At 48.6% G+C, this 24859-nt stretch overlaps 9 protein-coding genes across 9 annotated transcripts; 4 read left to right on the top strand and 5 right to left on the bottom strand.

Annotated features, from left to right (window-relative positions):
• Positions 1 to 250: 250 nt before the first annotated feature.
• On the top strand, positions 251 to 3365 carry N7519_010884 (uncharacterized protein; the record flags this gene model as incomplete). Its single annotated transcript, XM_057297657.1, has 5 exons — positions 251 to 523; positions 590 to 930; positions 977 to 1179; positions 1844 to 3252; positions 3306 to 3365. The coding sequence occupies 5 exons, from the start codon at positions 251 to 253 to the stop codon at positions 3363 to 3365; spliced, it is 2286 nt and encodes a 761-aa protein (XP_057145539.1).
• A 1381-nt stretch (positions 3366 to 4746) lies between these two features.
• N7519_010883 (cytochrome P450) lies at positions 4747 to 6455 on the top strand (the record flags this gene model as incomplete). The annotated part of the gene is made up of 5 exons (XM_057297656.1): positions 4747 to 4836; positions 4906 to 5784; positions 5856 to 6008; positions 6068 to 6234; positions 6287 to 6455. 5 exons carry the CDS (start codon positions 4747 to 4749, stop codon positions 6453 to 6455), a joined length of 1458 nt encoding a protein of 485 aa, XP_057145538.1.
• Positions 6456 to 6993: 538 nt separating this feature from the next.
• N7519_010882 (DUF3245 domain-containing protein) lies at positions 6994 to 7755 on the top strand (the record flags this gene model as incomplete). Its single annotated transcript, XM_057297655.1, has 2 exons — positions 6994 to 7175; positions 7290 to 7755. 2 exons carry the CDS (start codon positions 6994 to 6996, stop codon positions 7753 to 7755), a joined length of 648 nt encoding a protein of 215 aa, XP_057145537.1.
• Positions 7756 to 8581: 826 nt separating this feature from the next.
• Positions 8582 to 10533, bottom strand: N7519_010881 (heat shock factor family protein; the record flags this gene model as incomplete). Its single annotated transcript, XM_057297654.1, has 6 exons — positions 8582 to 9384; positions 9438 to 9507; positions 9562 to 9905; positions 9967 to 10034; positions 10086 to 10184; positions 10244 to 10533. The coding sequence occupies 6 exons, from the start codon at positions 10531 to 10533 to the stop codon at positions 8582 to 8584; spliced, it is 1674 nt and encodes a 557-aa protein (XP_057145536.1).
• Positions 10534 to 11515: 982 nt separating this feature from the next.
• On the bottom strand, positions 11516 to 13244 carry N7519_010880 (F-box domain protein; the record flags this gene model as incomplete). Its single annotated transcript, XM_057297653.1, has 4 exons — positions 11516 to 12440; positions 12500 to 12897; positions 12956 to 13121; positions 13174 to 13244. The coding sequence occupies 4 exons, from the start codon at positions 13242 to 13244 to the stop codon at positions 11516 to 11518; spliced, it is 1560 nt and encodes a 519-aa protein (XP_057145535.1).
• A 651-nt stretch (positions 13245 to 13895) lies between these two features.
• On the bottom strand, positions 13896 to 15678 carry N7519_010879 (succinate--CoA ligase (GDP-forming) subunit beta; the record flags this gene model as incomplete). Its single annotated transcript, XM_057297652.1, has 8 exons — positions 13896 to 14030; positions 14101 to 14393; positions 14447 to 14493; positions 14557 to 15102; positions 15163 to 15262; positions 15322 to 15394; positions 15476 to 15559; positions 15625 to 15678. 8 exons carry the CDS (start codon positions 15676 to 15678, stop codon positions 13896 to 13898), a joined length of 1332 nt encoding a protein of 443 aa, XP_057145534.1.
• Positions 15679 to 16024: 346 nt separating this feature from the next.
• Positions 16025 to 17245, bottom strand: N7519_010878 (SDR family oxidoreductase; the record flags this gene model as incomplete). The annotated part of the gene is made up of 6 exons (XM_057297651.1): positions 16025 to 16427; positions 16493 to 16587; positions 16642 to 16793; positions 16858 to 16865; positions 16927 to 17151; positions 17202 to 17245. 6 exons carry the CDS (start codon positions 17243 to 17245, stop codon positions 16025 to 16027), a joined length of 927 nt encoding a protein of 308 aa, XP_057145533.1.
• A 958-nt stretch (positions 17246 to 18203) lies between these two features.
• On the top strand, positions 18204 to 19763 carry N7519_010877 (tellurite-resistance/dicarboxylate transporter family protein; the record flags this gene model as incomplete). Its single annotated transcript, XM_057297650.1, has 3 exons — positions 18204 to 18579; positions 18633 to 19359; positions 19412 to 19763. The coding sequence occupies 3 exons, from the start codon at positions 18204 to 18206 to the stop codon at positions 19761 to 19763; spliced, it is 1455 nt and encodes a 484-aa protein (XP_057145532.1).
• A 1922-nt stretch (positions 19764 to 21685) lies between these two features.
• On the bottom strand, positions 21686 to 24465 carry N7519_010876 (histone deacetylase hosB; the record flags this gene model as incomplete). Its single annotated transcript, XM_057297649.1, is given in 3 exon segments — positions 21686 to 22324; positions 22341 to 22416; positions 22433 to 24465. 3 exon segments carry the CDS (start codon positions 24463 to 24465, stop codon positions 21686 to 21688), a joined length of 2748 nt encoding a protein of 915 aa, XP_057145531.1.
• Positions 24466 to 24859: the final 394 nt, after the last annotated feature.

Genomic DNA, 24859 nt, shown 5'->3' with positions numbered 1-24859 from the left:
TGTGCTTTTGCTCTTCTTTCCCCCCCTGAGCTCCAAGGCTACTCCGCTAACCCCGTGCTATACGCGCGCCTACCGTGAATTACCGGTTTCTATAATGGCAACAGGCACGAGTGCCTGTGTCCACCTCCGGAACATCAAAAAAGTGTGTTTATTTGCTCAAAATGAAGCCTGCTTCTCCACGCGCCGGGGAGTCCAGTTGAGGTTGCCGCAATTCTCAAGACGAAACATACACACAATTTGCTCGACTACCATGCCAATTCGATCCAGTCGCAAGCTACGGCTACTAGATCCTATCATTGCTGGCAACCGATCTGCACTGGAAGGACACCGGCCAACAATGGGAGCTCACTATTACACAACCCGTCCACCACTGCTTGAGGCGCTTATCAATAAAATTGTTCCCAAACAGAAACCGGCAGATGAGCTCCCGCATGATTCACAGCTGGCCAGGCATTCCTTGTCTAAAAGTGGTCACATCCTCGGCGGCGAGCATGGTGAATTGAAGAAGTCTCGGGCTGTTAGTGTATGTGAAGCTCGCTAGGGTTTTCCCAATAAATCGAACATGTGCATATCTAATTTCATGCCGCAGTTGGAAAACAGGGTTCTGGCACAGTTGTGTGAAGTTCGATCAAGATCACCTAATTGTGAGGGAGGTGAACTGGCCCGGGAAGCCTTCAGAGAGCATGGCAGTCGCACGAGCCTCGCATTGCTTGAAAATCCCCTAAAAAGCGACATGCTGAGTCCGCAACAATCTACATCCGATCAGATTCCCACTGTACAGCTATCGATAAAGCGTGATTTATTGTCTACAATCAACGAAAATGCAAGAAAGGTGCTTGAGAATGCCAATCGAGACATGCTTTGGGCAGCAGACTTTAAGAGGAGGGAGGATCAATCGCAACCACGAACGATTCCTCTCGATGATCCAAAGTATGTGGCGCAAAGAACAGCGAAGTTGCTGCGATTTAAGCACAAGGCCGACACCTTCCACGGAAGGTTTCCAAGAACTGAAAAGCAAGAAACTTGAACTGCCCGTGAGACATTGCGCGAAGCAAATTTTAGATGTCATCAACAGCAACACCTACAGCATTATTGATGGAAAGCGTGGCTCCGGAAAGACCACGCAGGTTCCTCAAATTATCTTGGAGGATGCGATCGATAATTCTACAGGGGTATCTTGTAAGGTACTCTGTGTTCAGCAAAAGGAATTAGAGGCTGTCGAAATGTCAACACGAGTGGCCGATGAAAGATTTGAAGAACCGGGTGATACTACTTGTTCCGGGTTGCCCGATCACATTGCTCCTTTGGGGGGAAGTATCACGTATTGTTCTAGGGACGCTTTGCTGAGACTGTTGAAAAATGGATCCTCCAGCTTGGAGCAATTCTCCCACGTCATATTTGATGATGTTCACTTACGTGGCTTCGATCTCGGCGCGGGCATGATGCTTTTGAATTTGTTGAACAACGCAAGTCTACCAGTGCTTCTGTGCCAAAGGTCATTCTGATGGGTTCATTTACTCAGGTCGATAGTCTTCGTTCCTATTTTGGTACCGAAAGTAAGATGGCACGCTTTTGCCTGCTCCTCATGTGACTATTCCTATGGGCTTCCCTGTGGAGAAGTATTATCTTGAAGAAGTAATTGGCAACATCGCCCATGCTTTGACACCGAGCATCATACGGCATCTCCTTCTTAATGACACGGCTACAAGAATATTCTTGAACGAACATTTCAAATTGTTTGAAAAGTCAGAAGCCGTAGAAATCAATAGGGTTGTCCAAAGGGTCGTACCTTGCGGGTTGATTTCTGCGACTCTTCTCTCGCTCCTGTCTACAACAAAAACAGGCTCCAACCTTGTCTTCATCCCAGAGAATGCATACATTCAGAGAGTCATAGAGCAAATCACAACATTCGGCCCAAAGCTAGGATTCCGTTTTGCCGATAAGAATCGATTCAGAATCATTCAGTTGCATAAAGATACGGCAGAAGAAGAAGCGGAAGTTAACCTTGGGATTCCTCCGGGTTGCCGAAGGCTTGTCATTGCAAAAGAAGAGAGCAATTTCACAATTCCAGATGTGAAGTACGTCGTTGACTGTGGCAAGTCAAGCCACCGAAAACACAAGAATCAGGAGAGATACCACGATTTGGAGCGAATCAGATGGACTGGTGGCTGGAGTAGTCAAAATGTCGCCTCGCAGCGGGCAGAGTGTGCAGGCAGAGCCCAGGCTGGAGAGTACTACTTCCTTGGTGCCAAAAAGTGTTTTGATTCCCTTTCACTCACCAAATCTCCAAAGACTTGGCCTGGTCGCTCGGATCTTCGACAAGCCTGCTTGCTTGTTAAGCGAGCGACCTCTGGAACGTCCCTCTTAATCGCAGAACTTTTCGCGCAAACCTATAAGCCACCTCAAGAGTCCAGCGTTCGTGCTGCAGTGGATGATCTGAAGGAATTGCAGGTATTGGACGAGCAGGAAGAACTCACCGCTCTTGGCCATCTTGTCGCCGATTTGGATATGGATCCATGCTTTGGCAAGATGGTTGTTCTGGGCATTATTTTCAGATGTTTGGACCCAATGCTGATCCTTGCGAGTCTGGGGTGGAACGGACTGCTTTTACCTAGAGGGCTGACTGGACCAATTCATTTTGGCCGCGAAGTGGGCTATCATGTTGCTACCATCGAGACCTTTAGGGCCATTCGAGGAATGTTGCGTAAGGGCGAACTTTCGGCTTTTATGGATGAAGTCTCAAGAGACAATATGTCCAAGCTATATCACACAGTGACTCCGGAAATTGAGCGAATCATCAAGAGATTGATCGCAGCCAAACTCCTCCCCGCAGATAGCTTGTACGGTGATGGGGGCTTTTCCTCTGGTTCCGCCAATTTCAATGCCGGTTCCAGGGATAACACTTTGGTCAGAACACTCTTGGTGCAATGTCTTTCCTCCAACCTAAGTGTGAAACCCTTTGGTGAGAAGACCATCAAATACAAATCCGGGAAGACAGTCAAGCAGGGAAAAGGTTTAATTGAGTCCAGAGACAAAAGCTTTATCATGGTCTCCAACTTCGGATGGCCTTACGGGATGGAAAGAACCACCCGAGTCAACCCACTAGCCGCCTGCCTCTTTGGAAACAAAATAGAACAGGAGGAAGATGGTGTTATCTTGGATTCGTGGGTGAAAATCAAACTGCAAACTGTGGAAAGCACAGAAAATGAAGTTGCCAAGTCATTGGTTCAAACACACAGAGTCCTGAATGAGGTCAGTATATCCTTGTGGTTATTCAATTCGTGGGCTAACCTTGAACCCTGCAGGCCCTTCAAACTGCCTTTAAGATACTCCCTCGCCAAGAAAGGGCAAGCTGCAACACCTAGACAGACTGGCATTCATATCTTGAAGCTCGCAAGTGCCTTTTGAACACAATTTCGAACACACTGCGAGCTATTCTTCATTCAAATCATCCACCTCTGGCCCAGAGCATTAGAAAAGGTATATGAATTACCACATGGATACAGAGGGCACACATATAAATGGAGAAGATATGTACAACAAACACATAGACACATATTTGTAATTATCATGATAGTATAAAATTGTTCTCTGGCTCAGCTTGTTCCAAAATAAACTTGACCATTTAAAAAGACCCCTCGTTAACATACGCTGGTAGGAGGATTGTTCAATATGGACATCGTAGGCTGTTGATTTTATGCTGCATTTCCTGTGCAGGATCCATATTTATTCTCTGCATAAAAGAGATACATCCATGGATAGTAACACAGTAGCCCCTTACGAAGGGGCATAACGGCCAAAGGTCAAATGCCTGGTTTATACCTGATTTTAGACCGCTTTTGACACCGCTCTATACGTTGTATTATGTAGTGGGACCTCCGACCAAGTACCGCCTTATATATTCCGCCCCTTTTAAATATACTGCTATAAGAATAAATAGTCAGCCGCTTATACAGCCGTAGTCTTCTCCAGCTTAGTGGTCTTCTTAGGTAGTCTACTCCGATAGTCCTTTTATATGTCTTTTTAGTAGTCTTTTTTAGCAGGTCTCTTCAGGTATATACCTTTAAGAGGGCGGTATATCTAGGCATATAGGTTTAGCCTAATATTTCGGAGGCCCCACTCCAGCCCTACGTAGGTAGAGGGCTGTACCTTCCTTAGTTATTAAGAGTCTGTCATCCATGGATAGTAATTCAGGTAACTATGCCCCTTCGCAGCCCCCCATAGAGTCATAAATCCCAAGGAATAAATCTTGGATCTTTTGTAGATCATTCCTATACAGATACAAAATTCGTAAAACAGCCGTGGACACATTTGGCACGGTTACATTAGCTTGGAACACTAGCTCCTCTAACGGCGTGGCTAGTATATGAGACTTCAACGTTTTATCCAAAATGTCTGAACATTATCTTACAAGCGTCTAGCTGAAGGCTAAACGCAAATTTCTTTGAAAAGAGGGGAGAAGCGCCTTCTCGGATCAAAGGAGTCTCTCTCAGTAGTTATCTAATTTAGACTAAAACCAAGCTGCGAGACCATGCACAGATGCCCGGGCCCCTTGTTAAACCGGGATCGTGCGGTACAGAGTGCGGGGCTTCAATTTATAGATCATCATAATGAACGGAGTGTTGAGCACTATTTTTTTGTGTCACACAAGTGAGAGTGACAAAGGGGAAAGGAGGAGTATAAGTACCCTCAAAATGTCGAGGATGTTGTGAATATTCTCGGATATAATGCTTGATAGCCCTAATAATGGCTGTTATTCCTGGTCTGTCGGCGCTTTCGAACATGGAAGACTTCCCAACTATAGCTCTTGCTTTGCTAAAGCTGAGCTTGACGTTGGTAAATGCACCTTGGTCTCCCAAGTTGTTTCAATGGGATTCGACTAACCAGGGACGTATTTCTAAATAGATCCCACTTTACCTCATCACTCTCCCTGTCTATAATGTCTACTTCCACCCTCTGACCAACTGTCCTGGACCAAAATTTATGGCAGCCACACGTCTACCTTATATCCGCATGATCCTAGGTGGCCGGTTCCCACAAAGGATCAAAGCATTGCATCAACAGTACGGCGATGTAGTTCGCATTGCCCCCGATGAACTTTCTCTTATAGACGGCGCAGCTTGGAAGCCCATCTATGGGACACGTGTCGGCCACGGCCAGAAGACCAAAGATCATCGATTCTATGCACCAACCCCTGGAGAAGCTCCCAGCATCATCGTCTCCAATGATGCGGACCATTCCCGCTTTCGACGTTTATTGTCGCACGCATTCTCCGAAAGCTCATTGCGCAGTCAGGAATCCATAATCAAGGGCTATATTGATCTTTTGATGCAGCGTCTGCATGAGAATATCGACGGTGGCACAAATATCGTTGATATGGTGACCTGGTACAACTTCACAACCTTTGATATTATTGGAGACCTGGCTTTCGGAGAGCCGTTCGACTGTCTCAAGAATTCGGAGTACCACCAATGGGTGTCCATTATCTTCAGCTCGCTCAAGTATGGCGCCTACGCAAATGTGTCTCGGCGCCTCCCAGGATCGAAATATATCCTCCCATACATTACTCCTCGGCATGTTCTCTCGCAAAGGAGTGCACACTTAGCCTTGACCAAGGAAAAGGTTCAGCGTAGGATAGGTAGGTCTAATGAAAGACCTGATTTCTTCGGCAACATTTTGAAGCATCAAAACACCGAGAAAGGATTCAGCATCCCAGGAATGATCACCAATGGTAGTACGTTGATTATTGCCGGCTCGGAGACCACTGCAACTGTGCTCTCTGGGGTAACCTATCTGCTGCTGAGAAATCCACGGGTGCTGGCAAAGCTTCAAGATGAGATCAGATCAGCATTTAGGAAGATATTACCTTGGAATCCTGCAATAAGCTGGAGTATTGTCTGGCCGTCCTTACTGAGGCTCTTCGAGTGTATCCTCCCGTTGCAGTTGGATTGCCTCGCATAGTTGATGCCCAAGGCGATATGATTGCTGGAAACTGGGTTCCAAGAGGGGTAACTACAAAAATTGCTTAACTTAAAAAGCTATACAGCACCGCTTACACCTTTTATAGACAGTTGTTTCCGTCTCTCATCTCGCTGCCAGTCACTCCCCTGCCAACTTTGCTGATGCAGAGCAGTTTATCCCAGAGCGTCATTTGGGCAACCCTCGCTTTGCGAATGACAGTAAAACTGCAGTGCAACCGTTCAGTTTTGGTCCTAGGAACTGCATTGGACGCAAGTAAGTCCACTTGTCATTTGTATTGGGTCTTTGCTCATATATATTTCTCCAGTCTGGCATACGTCGAAATGCGTATCATTCTCGCTCGCATGGTCTTCAATTTCGATATGGAGTTGGACCAGCCTGAAAAGGACTGGATGGATCAAGAGTGCTTTGTGCTATGGAACAAGCCAAAACTGATGATCAAACTAAAGCCGATAGTTTATTCCAAACGAAGCTGATAGTACCGAGGCTACGGTTCTGTAGAGGCTTTGTGCATGAAGGACCCGCAGTATTGAATTTTGATATCAGATTGGATTTCTGGTCGAGGCACACACAGAGAATGTAGGAACATGTCTGATATAGGCTTGAGCTTCTCGCTATAGTACCAATATTAAACAAGCTATCAATTAACATGGCAAGTTACTTTCGGTAAGATTTGATGCTCATTCAGTATTTGTCAAGGTATAGCTAGTTCTTGTCATATATTCTCATGATATAATACGTATCTCCGGTCATATTCTGCTTATTTAGCACTCATATCGACCCTGCCCTTACCTTGGACAACATCCATAGTTCATCTGAACTTCGGAAATTCAACAGAATCGATGGATACAGTAAGTTAACTTGCTCAACAATAGGCACCATACATCTGCAGATCATTTTATAGATACAGACTCACCGCCTCCGCCATATCGGCAAAAAAAAAGGCACCGCAGATCCCAACCGCAAAGACCGACTCGAATCCGCCAATAACTCATTGAGCGCAGAGAAACGAACATGTCGCTCTCTAAAAGCGAGTCCGACGTAATCCTCAACCGGGCCAACGTTGCTCTATCCCGCAGCCAACGGCTCGTAGCCTCATGGCTACCACAACAAACAACAGAAGAACTAGCAAACCCTAAGACCGACGAAGAGCTCCAGCGAGAAGAAGATGAAATCTTTACCGCAGTACCAGAGACGTGAGTGCTGCTCCAGCCTTCCACCTACAATCCGATCATATCTTTTACCACTATCCTCAATTCCCCAAACATACCCTACAAACGCACCAACTAACCACACTCCCCAAATCACAGTCTCGGCGTCGGAGCCCCCCTGCCCCAGAAAGCAGCAGACGGAAGCTGGAACCGCACAGAGATGGACTCGAATGATAAGCTGCGCAAACAACTCCTCGGCAAGAACTACGATCGCGTTATGAAGGCCGCCGCCGAGCAAAAGGCGGCGGCGGCTGCTTCTACAGCCACGGCTGCGTCTACATCGGCTAGTGTGCCGAAAGCTGAGGTCGAGGACGAGTACGATGAAGAGGATGGTCGCTCGGCTATGCTTGCTAGGCAGAAGAATAAGAGGAAGGGTGGAGCTGGGGCGGGTCGTGGTGTGCATCCTGCGGCTGCGGCTGCGGCTGCTGAGGCCGGAGATAAAGGTGGTGAGGAAGGCGAGGGTGAGGGTGCGCCGGCTCCTGCGCGCTCGAAGGGCAGGAAGAAGGCGACGAGTTATCTTGATGAGCTTTTGGCTGAGCGTGCGAAGAAGAGGAAGAAGAGGTGAAGACTTGCGGTTGGTAGGTTCGATTTTATGTTCTCACGCACACGAGCGTTGCGCGAGCGTTCACTGGCTCTGGGTTCTTCTGGATGGATTAGGCCTTGATATTGGTCGCTGTGGATGCGCCCGATCAGGCCGTTGATTCAAGTGTGAACTCATACCGGCCAGAGCGGATTGCCTGCCGGGGTCTTCACTTTGCCAGCGGCAGAGACTACAGCACAGGGCCCCTTGGCTAGACACGTCCAAGGAAGACAGAATACATACTCCAATGGCAACTCGGCTGATGCCATACTGTGCCCCGTGCCACTCCAACAAGATACCAAGATCAAACAGTCTGCAGAGAAAAAAACTTCATTCCAACTGATATAATCAAACTGCAAATATAAAATACAATTCAATTCCAGTCTCTTGCTCTAGGTGCCACAAGATTCAATGTTTTTTTTGGCTCTGCCCAACCCAAGGGTATATATGATATGCTGTGTGCGAACGAAGTATGGGACCCGGAGAGCCGCGGCCGAGACGCCGGTATTGGCGTACCTTGGCCAGAATTAAATATCCAAAAATAGAAAAGATGAGAGGTGAAGGAGAAGAAATGGGTGAAACGGACATCTACAGGTGCAATTAGAAATTGAGATCGAAGCTGCGGACATTCTTCAGATGTCTGGGGATGAATGCCCTTTGCTCTGGTCAATGGTACATATGCAGGTCAAAGGAGTAGGGGAAGAAGAGGGGAGTGAGATGGCTTGTCGGTGGTATAGGGACTTTATGGGAGGAGAATGCAGTGCCACCATTAGTGGAAGATATATGCTGGGATTCTTCCAATATTTAGGATTTATTCCAACCGCTTCCGCTTACGGTCATCTGCCATCGCCTGCTGGTCCTCGTCGGGCCTTTCGGCAGTATCGGCAGGATTGAGCAATGAATGCACATTGCTTGCCATGCTCGAGCGACGGGTTGCAGGCAATGAAGAGCCATGCGGGAATCTTGAGCCGCCGAGTGTCCAGCCGTTGTCGACACCAAGCATGGACGGTGAAGGTTCGGCAGTGGGTGGAGTGGGATGGCGGGATTGTTCTTGAAGGCGGCGGGGAGCACCCATTTCATATTGGGCGAGGACATCACGGACTTGCTGGTCACTAGAGACCGGGGTTCGGTGCCCTGGTGATGAAGGCCAAGGGCCGTTTGGAGGGTTGCCAGGAGGGTAGGGGGAGCCAGCCGAAGGGGACCAGCCGTGCTGTCGGATGTCCGCAGACGTGTGACGACGGGCCAAGTTAGGCCCTGGGGATGTTGATACAGAGAGAGGATGAGGCATCGGTTGCTGTGGGGGCGGCGCAACGGGGGGTTGTGGGCGAGCATATGCTGTAGAATTGGCACCGCCAATCGAGCCGTAGCGGCGAGGGGATACTGAGAGATGGGGAGGGACGGGCGGCCGGATCATGTTAGTGGGTCTAGATGTATGGTCCATCATGGACTGTCGACGGGCATCGTCCTGGGGCATTTGGCGCGGTGACAAAGGTGGACCGGCCTCAGTCATGTTGCCGAAGTACTGTTGCCGTGGAGGCATGAGAGTCTCGTGAGGGGTTTCGATGGCGCGCATTATTTCGATATGTTTCTCAACTTCTCTTTGCATGCTCGAGACTGGGGAGTTGTCAGTGCGTGTCATTGTGAGGGAGGCGGCAATATTGAAATACCATCGCGATGTAGAGGGCTTTCCCTATCGGGCACAACAGCTTGAATAAACCGTGAGATAGAATGCGTCCACTAAGATCAGGTTAGCATCAATACACCCCGCACTGACATAGACGGCGGACGTACTTGGTAGCACTTTGTCAGGCTTTCGGCCAGAGCATGACACCTCGAGTTCAGTGTCATATTGCCTTCTTCCGCCCGAGCCACCCGGTTAAACAGTTCCATTATGTTTGACTCCATGTGTCCCATTCTACCTTCGGTCGCATCATGTACGGGTTCAGCGGGTGTTCCAGGTTGCGAAGCAGGAGCTTTGTGGCCAGGAAATGAATCGCGGTGGATCAGAGCGTGCCTCGAAGCACGGCGCTTGATCTCTCGTAGACCAGCTAGATCGCCTCTTTTGAAGTTCCCATTTCCATGTTTAAATTCCCAAAGTGCAGAATCTGGGGACCCGGTGTGGAAGACGTCGCTCACTAGCAGAATCAAGAATGGTCAGAAATCGCCAAAATCAGAGCTAGCATGCGAAACACCCACCTTTGTGAAACCCATACATATTCAGCTGTCGAACGAACGAGGAGATATTCGTATGTTTGAAGTACGATCTGCGAGGGTCAGGGACGAGTTCATTGGCAAAGAGGATAGATAGCACCCACGCTAGGACTTTGGAGAATTCCGACGTTGGCGACATGACGAAGCTATCGTTTGTACCGGACCAAGAGATGAGATGCTGGATGCTGGGGTCTTCTAGCATACTGTTTTCCAAAAGTGTAAGCCGATGGAGATAGAAAGACGAAGACCCAAAAAAACATACTTGTAGAGCTTGTGAATGAAAGCAGTCTGGACGACTTTTGGCTGCTGAGCTGCGGCCGCAGCACCGATAGCCGGGTTTGAAGCATTCAAAGGATTGTTCCCAGCTTCAGCGCCATTGGTGATTCCGGTCATTCGGTCGTCAGTGCCATGCGCGCCCGTGGGCGGAGGGGTGATATCCATCTGGTGCTGGCCAGACGACGAAAGTACAGGAATGTTTCGTGTCCTGCCCGGGGCGTCTGGTACCCCGGCAAATGAAATCCTAGTAGAAGGAGGGTCGGCGAGACGACTCATGTCGGAGTGGTGTGGGTATATATCAAAATCGAGGGTGGATGCGACGGGATCGTGAGGGGTGGAATTCGGACGCGATGGACCGTTTATGCTGCCGAAAGAACGTGGGAGATCAACCAATAATCAACTCTGTCATCGCGCAAAAAAAAAATCGTATTATTTTCAAGGGGAAAAGGTGATAGGTAAAAATAGAGAGAAGGAAAAATAAGAAAGTCTCGAAGTGTCTGGAAGGTTGAGAAAAAGGGCTCTGCGGGGAAGGGGGCGGAAATGCGTTGACAGTCAGATCTGCAGAAATATGAAGTTGAAGTTATACGGAGTTATACAGGGATGAAAGGAAAGAAGAGACCAATTGGATATCAATGATATTATTTTGGGGGAAAAAAGGGGGCTACTTTAATTGTCTAACTCCTACTCCATATTCTCTTATAGCCCTATTGGCTTGGATTCTGCCAATTTAATTATCAACATAATACGGAGTATGGATAATAACACACTACCTAGGCATATATGTATCAAATATAAGGAGTCATTGACTCTTATATTCGGTAATTATAATCCATGTCTGCAGTTAGACTAGACTGGCTACATAGACATACCTAGATAAGTTCTACCTCCGTACTCCATAGTACTCCGTACACTACTTAGTACTATTATTATATCTTAGATTACCCCCTGATTATAACAATCATAACATGATGTTAACCTATCTAGGTAAAGATCAATAGCCCTGATTCAGAATTTGTATGAAATAGTCTTTTCTTTGATTCAAGTTCCTTTTCTTTAGTACTTCACATACATATATGACCTTACATATATGTGTCTAAGCCTTGTCGGGGCATCACGTATTTATCCATACAGTATTGCTTGACAAAGAACTTGTATTAACTGCAATCATCCGCTAGTGTCAAGGTGGGTTCGACAGGGTTACATAGCTGACTAGTTGATATAGTCATTTCTTCAACGGAATCCCACTTTTTACCCCAAATCACCAAGTTGCAATCCTCATGCTAGGGATACCAGATGGGAGCCATGCCTCATCAAAACACCAGATCCAGATTTTGTCACCTGAAGGGAAGAGAACGAAGTCTCCATCCCCCAAAACCGAAGTGCATGGGCGGTTATCTGGAAAACGTACTGTGCGTAAGGATTCAAATCGACACGCTTTAGTGCCGGGGCCATGCGAGACCTCTGGAGATTCACGGCCAATGCGCAATTTCATTTTTGTTGAGAATGGGTGGTCCTCAAAACAATAAATCAACCCCGGGCCCCGGGCAGAATAGTCTAGATTGGCGTGAGGATACCTGAAGTCCAGCTCCGTGGGGTTGAAATACACAGTAATCAGATCATCTGCCTCGAGTGAAAGAGAAAATGAACCATATTCAAAGTCGTATCGCGGATAAGGATCATCCGTACGATAACGACTGATAGGGGCCCCATCCATACAATATTCCAGCAAAGTAGAGCTTTGACCGGGGCACACTCTGTATGGGCGTGTGGCTTTTTCTTGTTTGCACTGGAACCCCCAATATTCATCATGCCTGAAAGGAAGCTCTCGATATTGCTCCCAGATGCAGACAAATCTAGTACCATGGACAGAGAATTTCTGGGTCTGCAAGTGATGCTCTTCCCAATGCAAGTAACCATCTTCCCATGGTTGAATATTGTCGCCATTTTTTCTGCGGGCACAAATGACGGAGAATCCATCTTCCTCTGCATGTACTGACAACAAAAGAATGAACGGCCCAATTTTGACGGAACGGGCGATGCCAGAGTCAAAGCAGAAGTGGACGACGGAATCCGCGTAGCTCAGCATGATCTTGGATCCGATGGATATGCAATGGACAAACTGTAATGAAGGAATGCGAAAGGACTTGTACTGTTCTTTGGGAATGTTCCAGACATGACAATACCTATCCTCTCCAGTCAGAAGTGCATTCAATAAAGTGAGGTTCCTTTCCTGGTTACATACCCCCAAACAGAAATTGCTGATACCAAGGTGTCGGAGACCTGAACATGAGTAAATTCCTCTCGATTTGCTGTTGTGAGGATTCTGTTTTGGCCGGATGGTAGGTGCACCATGAAGATAGTAGTTCGATCTCTAGATTCTTCAATCCATGCGCATACTCCATTAAAACAGCTTATCCCATCTCTGTTCAACCCGCCCTCAAAATCGGGGGACAAGTTATTAGGGATTGTAGCCACAACAGCAGGGACTCCTCGTTCCGCTTGAATTCTTTTTTTAATCAGCGTATCAAAATCAGCAGGGGTGCGATAATCGGGCTTAATAACGCTTTTCCCCATATGATATCCGATTGCAGTGGTGAGGACGATGGTTGAAGAAAGCAATTCACGCCATCGTTTGGAGACCTATGTAATACAATAATGTCAATAGACGTCACAAGTAACCAAGCAGATGCTGGCATACTCTCCGAAGGAGAACAAGATCAACTAGGTCCAAGTACTTTGCTAGCATAGCCACCAGTTCAATAGGCAGTTTATCTAGCAAATCACATTGGAATGTGATCGGTTCTAATCGGCTTTTCACTTCTCGTATTTCATGAGGACTTAGCTTATCAAGGATGTCGTTGAACCTATTTGTATTAGCCGTCAGGTCCGACTCTGAACTTTGGACGTGAGACGTACACTGCTCGCCGGCTTGAGCTGTCACGGAGAGCCATGAAGCCCGCGAGAATGGGTTGCGTGGGTGAGTCCATATTCGGTTCGAGTCGAATGGAAGACTGGGATAAATGAAGAAACTTTCACAGAAACATTGTCAAATGATGGGTGGAATTTTGACGGTGTTCCTTCCAGGATTCCAGGATGGAATGGGGTGGGGTTTAAGTAAGGTCCACGGGTGATAGGCTCACAGTAAGCGTGGCTCAACTTCCAAGGTTTATACAAACCTCCCAACTTCTTGTTGTCTTTCTCCATGGACATACTATAGGGATTCCGATGCATTGACCAGCTTCCGCTTTCAGTTGGTAAGCCTTGGAGTCGTTTACTGCTTACACTCAAAGAATACATATACAGCGAATATACGGCCGAATCAAAGCCACTTCCACTCGGTCCAAGAGCAGCCATCTACCATACATATATGAATCTTTATGAACACTTCACTAAACAATGAGAGATCAATATATCATCTCTCACACATCCCGATTAGGAACTGATCTAGGTCATAGAAACACTCAAGAATACAGTGACAAAAAGAAAATAAATGACACAGGAACAGGCGCAAAAGCATTACAAAGATCTCTCTAAGATGTCACTGCGGCGGTTCGGTTCGGTTCGCTGGCCCCAGGAAAAAGGCAAATGGAAATGCTCCCTACCCTCTCTATCATTATAACCAAAGGGGTAAACACCCTTTAGATGCCGAGGGTGAACTCAACACCGACATCGATGTCGCGGGCCATCTTGACAACCTTGGAGAACTGGACAGACTTCTCAGCGGCGTTCTGGAGGTCCTCGATGGAGAAGATCTTAAGGCCGGACTCGTTGATCTAGAAATTAATAAATTCGGTTAGTTTACATCATACCTAGCAATGGGGAAATGGGGACTTGTAATCATACCAGCTTGTGGGCCTGCTCCATGTTGGTACCCTGCAGACGGGCGATGATGGGGGTGCGCAAGTTCATCTCCTGCACAACGTTGATCAAACCCTGGGCAATGGCGTCACAGCGGACGATACCACCGAAGATGTTAACGAAGACGGCGGACACCTTGGGGTCGCTGGTAATCAGCTCGAAGGCGCTCTTGATTGCAGCGGGGGTGGCACCACCGCCGACATCGAGGAAGTTAGCGGGGCTACCGCCGTTAAGCTTGATGATATCCATGGTGGCCATGGCGAGACCGGCACCGTTGACTAAACGCGAGAATTAGAATGGCGATCTTTTGAAGTATCAACAGGATCCTTACCAAGGCAGCCGATGTCACCATCGAGCTTAATGAAGTTGAGACCGTGCCTAGAAAAAGATAAAAGTCAGTCAATGCTGTCTGGGGTTGGCTTTTCCAGGAAGGCAACCTACTCAGCGGCCTTGACCTCATCAGCATCCTCCTGGGTAACATCGCGCCACGAGAAAGCCTCCTTCTGGCGGAACTCGGCGTTGTCGTCGAATCCAAGCTTGGCATCCATGGCCAGAACCTGGTGATCGGAGGTCTCAGACAGGGGGTTGATCTCGAGCTGGGTAGCATCGCGCTCCATGAAGCACTTGTAGAGGTTCTGGATGGTGGACTTGGCCTCCTCGATGCACTGCTCAGAGAAACCAAGATCGGTAGCGATGGTGCGGGCGATTTCGTCAGTCACACCGACGTGGATGTCAATGGGGGTGGTCATGATGGCGTCGGGGCTCTCCTTGGCGACAGCCTCGATATCCATACCACCCTGGGAGGATGAAACGATGACGGGGCCACGGGTGGTACGGTCAAGGAGGACAGCGAGGTAGAATTCACGGCGGGCGAACTTGCGCTCGCAAATGTAGACCGAGTTACAGATACGGCCGCCAGCGCCAGTCTGCTTGGTAACGAGCTTGTGACCGATCATCTGGCCAGCGAACATCTTGGCCTCAGTGGGACTGCAAAGATATCTATCAGCTCCATTGTTCCCGACCTGTTCTCGGATTTGTACAACTCACGAGTAGATCACACGGACACCACCCTTGAGACCATTGTCGAATTGACCCTTACCACGGCCACCGGCGAGAACCTGGGCCTTGATAACAAGATCATCACCACCTGGGGATGTAATGTTCAGCGAGCGCGTTCACAGGGGGGAATCAGTAGGTTATTCTCACCAATGGACTTGGCAATAGTCTCAGCCTCTTCGGCAGTTTTGGCGACGTCACCCTTGGGGACACCGACACCGTACTAGATTGTTGATCAGCAATCCCGAGTTCCTTCCTGTTTTTTTTTTCGGGCGACCGAAGGGTGAAACGCGGATACACGTACCGACTTGAGGAGCCTTGCGGAAAGGTACTCGTGGATTGAAAGGTTTCGCTTCTGCAAAGCGAGTCTGCTCTGGATGGAGGGTTGCTATTGTTCATAGTCAAAGTCAGCTCACATAAAACGCGGCCCGATCGAATTCAGATATAACTCACTGTCGCAGCCTTGAAAGCCGCCGCAACGGGTCTACCGCGAGCAAGCTTGAACATGATGAATTAGGATGAGAGAGGAGAGGGGGAATTTGTAGAAGGGCGGAGGTATAAAGCCCGTTTAGATAGTTGGTAAGGGACCGGGAGAACAGCTTTCTTTTTCAGCAAGTCTTCGGGGTGACCTTGCATTGCGGTAAAATCGGGTGCCGTAGCCAACCAGCGATCGTTCCCGAACTGACTCAGCATGAGTTCGGGGACAACGCGAATATAACGGAACATGGCTATGAAAGTCGGTATTTCTCTTTGGATATGAAAGCTTTTGATTTTCTTTTTTTATATTTTATACATCTCCTTTAAAATGTTCAGCTTTGTTCATATCGACTAGATTACATTATATTGACTAAACTTACCCTTCAAACCCACAAAGATCGCCCCCCTTTTTTTTGCGCGAGGCATTTTTGATCTTCCATAGTTTAAACATTTTAGTCATGATCCGACCAAACAGTCCCGACCAAGCCCAGCCACCCGACAACATCCAAATCAACCAGCTAGCACGACCCTCCCAGATCCAGGCCTTACGACCACGAGCCCACGGCCACAACCAGCGCCACGGAGCTGAGCCATACAACACTTGAGAAACAACACTGCGAGCGTAGGCGTCATTCGGCATAGCGTTGTGCTGGCTATGCTTCACACGGGTAAGATACTCGGACTCGATAGGAGAATACAAGGAACCCGGCTGCAGAGCACGGTCAGTACGCGCAATGCGCGATTGAACACCGCCGGTAACGATGGTCGTGACATGGACACTGTTCATCCTAGTTAGAAAACACAACATAACGATCTTGGATTTAGGGGGCCGTGTCTAACGAACCCGAATGGTGCCAGCTCCACGCGAAGCGTGTCACTGAACGAGTGCAGTGCTGCTTTAGAGGCGTTGTAGACAGAGCCGAATACATATGGGATTATCTAGTTATTGTCAATAAGATAAGATCTGCGAAGATGGATATATCTCAAACATACCCCGGCGACCGATCCAATCTGCACAATAGTACCCTTCGCCTTGATAAGCAGGGGCAGGAAAGTCTGGCACATAGTAATGACAGCGAAAAGGTTGGTCTCGAATGTCTGGCGAACCTCGGCGAGCTCTACTTCCATCGCGGGAACGGTATAATCTGCATCAATCAGTACCTGTTTCATATTACTGATGCCGGAAGCCGCGAGAGTGAAGTTACATACTCCGTCCACTGTAAGATATTAGCCAGATGTACGGTACCGTCCATAGATAAAACGACAAAGGATACTCACGCGTTATTAACGAGATAATCAAGACCCTTGTCTCCGAGCCTCTTTTCGACATCCGCAAAACATGATTTCACGTTCTCCGGGTCATCAACTGTAAGGCTCAAGGTCTCAATACCGAGCTCTGCGAGATCAGAGATGGTCGCTGCATCGCGAGCAGTGGCCAGCACGCGCAGTCCATTTCGGTTGAACTCGCGCGCCAGGGAGTTGCCGATTCCACCTGGGGAACATCTACGGTATATATCAGAAGCTGTTATTTGTATTTGTCGAAAGTCGCTTACCCTGTGATGAGCACCGATCTGCGGGTGTCTGTCGCTCCCGACATGGTTGAGGTAGAATACCGAAACAACCTTTTAAATCTAAAAGATATTTATACGATGTAGTAGAACAGCTGACTACGGCACATATATCTGGTAAGTGGAGATCCAGCCCGGGCAGATGCCTCGGCTCGCCCTGTTTCACGGGCATAACACTCAGCCCTAAGCCCTATTGCCTGTTTTGTCTTTATAGTATAAATAGTGGCTTGGATATATGAAAGACCTAAACAATCCCCGGAACGGGATCGTATGTTAACAAATCGGAAAATAGGTCGAAGTAGACTGCTCCACCGGGAATAAAGCTTATCACTTTACACCTCGAACATATTTCCGAGAACATTTGACGTATTTGACGGTCTGACGATCTGACGATCCCGTCTATACTGTTCGAAAACAAAAACATTGTTCAAACATGACTAGTTCCTGTGGATTAGTAGTCTAAAGTAACCTTAGAAACCGTCCAGTGGCGCCGGACGAGTGCCGATTCCCGAGGTGAACTCCACGAATGACACCGTCCAGTCTATGCCGGAGAATCAGTATGCGAGATTCGAGTGCTGATGGGATTTAATGGGCACCGATGCTATCGATGCACCGAAACCCTCACCTGTTTACAACGTTGTATGTACGGAGTAATGGAATATCAAACGTCTGTTCGCCCATTGCCACTGGTAGATTCTTGCCATTGGTCCCCACATTAATCCACGTCGACCCGAACACCCGTTTATTCTTTTCTACAGAGCTCTTCGATCGCTATTAATTAAAGGGCTTCAACAGAAACCCAGAGTCGTACATAATTTTCCCCCATGCTAGCACCTTAGCTTTGTTGCGTTACCACCTCTCCTACCGCCCATGCTATCATCCTCAAGCAGCACGATAGAACCCCCAAACGAGAGCGGGGAAGTTCAAAATATCCACGCTGTATTCAGCCGCGTGTGCACTTGTTGAATCAAATCGCAGTAAAGAGTGATGGCTACCGAATCCGATCTACCCCGACACATGCGAATTCCCGGTGAAGATGGGTACCGAACACCAACGATAGAAGATGCCGAGCGGGCGCTCTCAATCCTGGGAACCATTGAGGAAAGCCCCGGTGGTGGAGTCCGCGAGGCTCATTCGTCTGCTTTAGAGGCTGCACTACAGCGAGCCTCGTCGCAGGTTACCGTGAAAACGAAGCCGGATAGGGAAGCCGGTCCGTGCCGAGAGTATAACGGGCTGGGCCTGTTCGGGCTCAAGCGCACAGTTTCTGGTGAGCTGGGCTGGAAGAAGCGCATTCGCCATGTTACTTGGGCTTATTTTACGCTGACTATGGCTACGGGCGGGTTGGCTAATGTCTTGTATCAAGGTTTGCATGATCGATTTCATGCTGTTCGGCTGAATATGGCTAACACGGACCAGTTCCATTTCGGTTTAGGGGCTTGGATACGATTGGCGTCGTTGTCTTCCTGGTCAATATCGCTTTGTATCTCATCATCTGGACTCTTCTTCTTATTCGGTTCTATCATTATCCGTATACGTTCAAGGCGTCCTTCATGCACCCAACGGAGTCACTCTTCGTGCCCGCATCGATAGTATCATTCGGCACGATCCTAATCAACATATCGCAATACGGGCCCGAGAACGCAGGTCCGTGGTTGATGCACGCAGTCTGTATTCTATTCTGGATCGACGCCACTCTCGCCGTATTGTTCACAGCGGGCATATACCTCCTTCTGTGGTCGACGCAGACATTCACCATCGCGCAGATGACTCCTATCTGGATTTTTCCTGCTTACCCGATGCTCATCATTGGCCCGCACGCTGGGATCCTCGGTGAAAAGCTAGAACCGTCGCAGTCTCTGCCAGTTATCATTGGCGGTACAACTATCCAGGGAGTCGGCTTTTTGGTTTCGTTGATGGTGTACTCGGCCTTCATATATCGGCTGATGACGCAGAAGCTGCCGAGGGAAAATCTCCGTCCTGGTATGTTTGTTTCCGTGGGGCCGAGCGGGTTTACGGTTGCCGGGCTTGTAACTATGGCGGCTGGGGCGAAGAGGTCGTTTCCGGCCGATTTTATGGGTAATGGGGCGCTGGCTGGCGATGTGTTGAGGATTGTTGTTAATTTTGCATGTCTTTGGCTTTGGGGGTAATGTTCAGCTCCTTAGTTACCTCTGCCTACTCGGCTAACTCTTCTCTAGGTTAGCCATATTTTTCTTCATTATTGCAAGCGCAGCCCATTGGTCGGCGATTGGACATGGACGCATGGTCTTCTCAATGACCTGGTTCTCATTTGTCTTCCCTAATACTGCCTTGATCACTGCTACCTTTGCTATTGGCAAGGCATTTTCCTGCAAGCCTATTGAAATTGTTGCATGTGCAGCGATACTACCATTGTTGTTGATGTACTTTTTTGTATGCTATATGATGGTTCGGGCCATTTTGACGCGACAAATTCTGTGGCCCCAAAAAGGCGAGGATAGGGATGAGGGTGGATTTGAGATTCATCGGGTTAAACCAGTGGCCGCGGCTGGAGTCCTAGAGGATCCATAGGTGCAATATATATATATCGATATGTTTTGCGTAAAAGTAGGAATGGCACCACAAAGGAATGAAAAGCATGTTATAATTTACCTAATAGGTTGAATCCCAACCATGTGCGCTGTAGAAAAAATTAGACTCAACGAGGAAGTTATTATTATTATTAAATTTTTTTTAAAAAAAAGAGCAGGTAAGAGATTCATAGTAGTTGTAAGAAAAGAGACATAAAAAGCCCAAAAAAACAAAAAACAATGGACCCGCCGGGAATTGAACCCGGGACCCCCCGCAAGTCACTGTGATAGTGCGAAGCGGGTATTATACCCCTAAACCACAGGCCCATTTGATGGAAGATTCGACGTTTATTCGTCATTCGACGTGAAAGAACGTCAGCTGCTACAAGGAGATATGTAGTGATATCAGAACTACCCTCAATTGAGATGATACCTATACTTAATACCATGATTTATCATAATGCATAGATCCATAGATGACAATTGGAATGGCACATTATTGTGGTAACAGGAATCATCTTTTTGGAAGGCGCAATGTCCCCAGTGAGTATAAACCCCCCCCCTCCCCTTCAAATTATATCGCACACCTACCTGCTTGTTACCCGACAGGGCAACGGCGGAATGATAACCCAATATCCAATATACATATCACGATAGAATCGGCTCCCGAATGCTCTTGAAACTGAAGCGTTCATATCTCGTGATCACTGTTCATTCGCACCCAAGATTATTGCTTGTACCAAGGGTTCCACGAAGATAGAGATGGCCCGAATGGCAAAGCAAGTCCAGCAATCTTATCACCGTTACCTACATATGGGTCGAAGGAGCACACAGTGAGTGAGGTTGGTGGGACCTTTTAGGACGAGAACAAGATCCATGCAATGAATACTCCGAAACATTCCACCGCGCAATTGTAAGTTCAAGTTCAGGCAGCAACACCCAGATCAAGATAAAATCAGGACAGGGCTCTAGTTTCGTGGCTCGAGACAACCTCGGAACCCTCTAACTCAGTGGGAAAGTCGAACTTGCATGATGTTTCTCCCTAGACTGCTGTCATTCCTGCAACGATCACTCGCTACCATTGCACTCTAGACTGGTCGCACAAACCGAAAAAAAAGGGAGGAAAGAAAGAAAGAAAAAAAAGGAAAGCTAATTGTATTAGCCAGACACATATGAACTGAGAGTTTCCAGCTTCCTCCACGGAGCATGGTCAATCCAATGGCATCAAAATGGGCGTTTTCATCAACACCGGGCGAGTCCAGATAATCGTGTGCATTGAAGTATATAGAACTGAGATATAAATGCCACAAACTACCCCAAAACAATCAGTCGGAGGGTGTTCATGGCAACAGCTTTCTTCACGGCATTGGAGATATGACGCAGGATTTCAAAGCTACGCCTAATCTCCCCTTTCAGAGTCATCGACACTAATTTCTTATATTCTCAATTTGATCCGCAGCAATCTCATGGAGCAAGTCGAACGAACGAATCAGTTGTGGTCCATTTCCCACGCGATGATCATAGACACCGACATGGTACGGGGAATGTATTAAGGTGATGGCGTCTGCAGGCATGTTGATTCTTTTTATGGAATTCCGTACTTTTCACATAGAGTAGGGTCGCTTTATCAAGCTTAACCTTACTAATCCTCAGGCCGAAGTTACCTACATGTACATATATGTAGGTAGGCCTGGAGATAGAGGTGTTGTTGGTTTCAGGCAACATAATCCTGCCAATGAGTCCAGGACCCAAAGAAGAGATGAAGAGATAGGTGGTATCTCAAAGTCGTCATCTACTGCCACAGTCTACAAAGTCTACACATATGACCACTGAGAGAAAATCGAACAATGAATTCTACGAAGGTCAGGAGGGTATCGAAATATATATATAAAAAAAACGAAAACAAAGATCATGCCTGCCACCTCAGACATCCTCCATTGCGGCATCCTTGGCCGCAATCAGGGGAGAACTGCCGGCGGAAGCTCGGCTGCTTCCGCCAGAGTTACTCCCACGCTTCTTCTTCCCCTTCTTGGGGGAGTTTGAGCTTCGACCACGGCGGTGGTGGTCAACCGCACCGCCGGACAACTTGCGGCCACGACCGGGCTCCCGCGCCGGCATGTTGAGAATTATCCGGGGGCCGCCCCTGACTCCCCCCACGGAATTTGGAATCTGTGGAACTGGGGGGAGGTTCAGGGGGCTGACACCCCGGTGCGGAGTTCCCGCACGCGTCAGACTGGTGCTCTTCCGACGGGAGGCATCCACAGACGGGGAGACTTCGCGGGAGGCCGCAGGGACGGTCGTGGCGGCAGTGGTGGTTTTGGGGGTTTTCGGTCCCTTCCGGGCCTGGCGTCGTGGGGTGGCTGGGCGGGGGGTGGTTGGCGCCGGGGCCGACTCCTTGGGTTTCCGCGAGCGCAGCTGGCGCCCTTTCTCGACGGGGATGATGAGGCCAAGACCCCCGTCCTGGGCGCTCTGCTCTCGCCGCTGGCGGTTCAGCTCCGCCGGGCGGCAGCTCAGGGTCTGGCGGCCATTGGGGATGATGAGCTTTGAGAGCTCCCCCCGTGGCTACCGCCCAGCTCACTTCTGGCAAAGGGGCGGCGGCGATGTTGGCTTGGAGGTCCCCGGTAGAGCCTCCGGTCTTTGCCCGGGGCGACGGCCTTTGCCGCAAAGGACTTTGTGGCTGTCAGGTAGGTGGCAGTACTCTTCTTGCGCCCTTTGCTGGGCGTTGGAGCCATGATGGCATCCAATTCTCTCAGATTATTCTGAGACCACCACTCACTTTCGAATGAGTTTTCACTCAGACCTGACAGATGACTGAGCACACCGGAGGACAATGCGCGGTCACTGTAGCCGCCCTCGAGGACGCTGATGACACGCCCCTCTACACCGAGGCCTTCCTCTTGCGACATGCGGATGACATCCGCGGTGAACTTGGCGTAGAATTCAGTCGGGACCTTCACGCTGTGGCGTTGCATGCCGTTGCCTTCCCACTCGCTGGCATCAAAGCCGGCGGAGATAAAGATTGCCGCTTTGGGCAGCGGAGAATTCGGGTTCTCTTGTCGTTCCTGATTGAGTTCGATTGTACGTTCGCGTAGAAATGAGCGGGCTTTGGTGAGCAATGCGTTGTATTTCGTCTGGTATAATTTCCAGAACCCATCCAGATCAGTCCACTTTTCAAGATGAACGTTCCAGATGGACTGGTTGTGTGCTTCGAGACAGAGGCTGGCACCCATGACTTTATCGCGCTCGCCATTCTCACAAGGGAAAGAGTTCACATCATGCAAGCTGTAGTAGCCAATTGCTGCTTTGGTGTATGGAGGAGCGTCTTCATATTCCTTGAATTTCGTGGCATCAGTTTTGGCCAAGTCGGCCTTCTGTGCTTTGTTGAGTAATTTGGAGTTGTGGTCGTATGTGATGTCCTGAGACCCATCACCATGGTGAAGATCGAAGTCAAGGATCGCAGCGTGGGTCAGACCGTGGTTTGTCGCTGCGTGAGAAATTCCGACATGGACGTTGTTGATCCAGCAAAAGCCGGAAGGGTGGTCAGCTGAACAATGGTGACCGGGTGGTCGAATGCAGACGAATGCTCGCTGGATCGGACCAGGCTTGAAAACAAGATCCACTCCTTCGCAGACGGCCCCCAGGGCTCCTTGGAAGGCATTCACAGACTCTGAGCATAAGTAGAGATCGTTATTATTCAGGGCGGGACCAGTTGTCCCAAGCCCGTCGTCTTCTTTCGTCCGTTGTCTGGCGAGTTCATTTCCATCCATGATGAGACGTGTCTCTGCAAGGTCCCCCATCCATTTCAATTCTGACATCCACCGGGTCCCATGGACGTCCGTAACGGTAGTATCAGACAAATGCACCTTGCGATCAGACTTGACAATTTGAAAAGGAACATTAATCTCGCTCAAGCTCAGACTTGGGTTCGGCGCAAGATCTTCTGCATACCGAGAGCCGAGGCGGACGTAGGCTGCAGATATTCCCACTGCGCAGGCGCGGATGCGCTCTGGTCTTTCGACAATTCTCTCGAGAGTTCGTTTTGGCGCTTCAAGCTGAGAGTAGCGGTGGCCGTAGCAGTCGTCATGGACAATAACGGCAGTTTTAGTGTTGACACCACCAGATCGGTGTAATTCAAGCTCCTTTGAGAAGTGCTCAGCCGCGACAGATGAAGCAGTCGGGACTGGAGCTTCTGGAGCTGGGCTGAAGACAAGGCGTGCAGGGTGCATCGCGGGTGACGTTGCGGTGGTTGGCGATCCCACAGAGGTGGACGATGTGCGACGTGATAGATCAGGAGTTGGGGATGAAGACTTGAGTGGTTGTGAGACCGAACGAAGAGATGCAGCGGACTTGCGCTTTTGTAGTGGTGTAATTGACTTCCGTCGTTCGTCTCGAACAGAAACAGAACCAGCTGTTTGTGAGACAGATTGCACAGGTTGATTTGATTGTAAAGAGACAGCTTGAACGGGTTGGTTGGGCTGTAGAGGAATAGCAGGTGCAGGTGGAGTGTGCACAGATTTAGAGGAAGGGAGATAGGATGGAACAGGAGAAAGACGAGGTGATGAAGGCAATGGAGTCGCTGCCGCTAGAGTCAGGCGATTCAGAGAATCGATCATTTCACAATGCGCCTCATCAATATTGTTGTTGTTGACGCCATTGTCCCCTAATGGCGGGTCCTCCTGAGTGGAGGGGAGCTTGTATTCCATCTTGCAGATATCGACTCTACTACAAAGGACCAATACACGATGTCCCTTCTGATTCAATACGAAATAAAAGGCGATAGATAATAGGTCGAGGTTCGATGAATCAGAAGGGGAAACAAAAGAAACAAAGAGACAAAGAAAGGGTGGAGATTCACATGTTTGGGTTAAGCCACATGGGGCAAGGGTTCGGTCGATCACCAGACCATAGAACAACGACATACAACAACATGCATATGTACAGTTTTATATTTATTTTTCTATTTGATTGTTGATCTCTTTTATCTTCTTTGACTTGATTCTTATTGTCTAACTATAACCACAATCAAGTTGTATGCTCTTTATTGATAGGTTTTGTAACAGTCCAGAATCATACTTCATGCCTCTCTATTAGAACTCA

Source organism: Penicillium mononematosum, assembly GCF_028829835.1.
Source record: "Penicillium mononematosum strain IBT 11891 chromosome Unknown utg000005l:1.0-9366267.0:1.0-9372171.0, whole genome shotgun sequence".
Lineage (NCBI taxonomy): Eukaryota > Fungi > Ascomycota > Eurotiomycetes > Eurotiales > Aspergillaceae > Penicillium > Penicillium mononematosum.
This window is presented reverse-complemented; position numbering and strand designations above follow the sequence as displayed.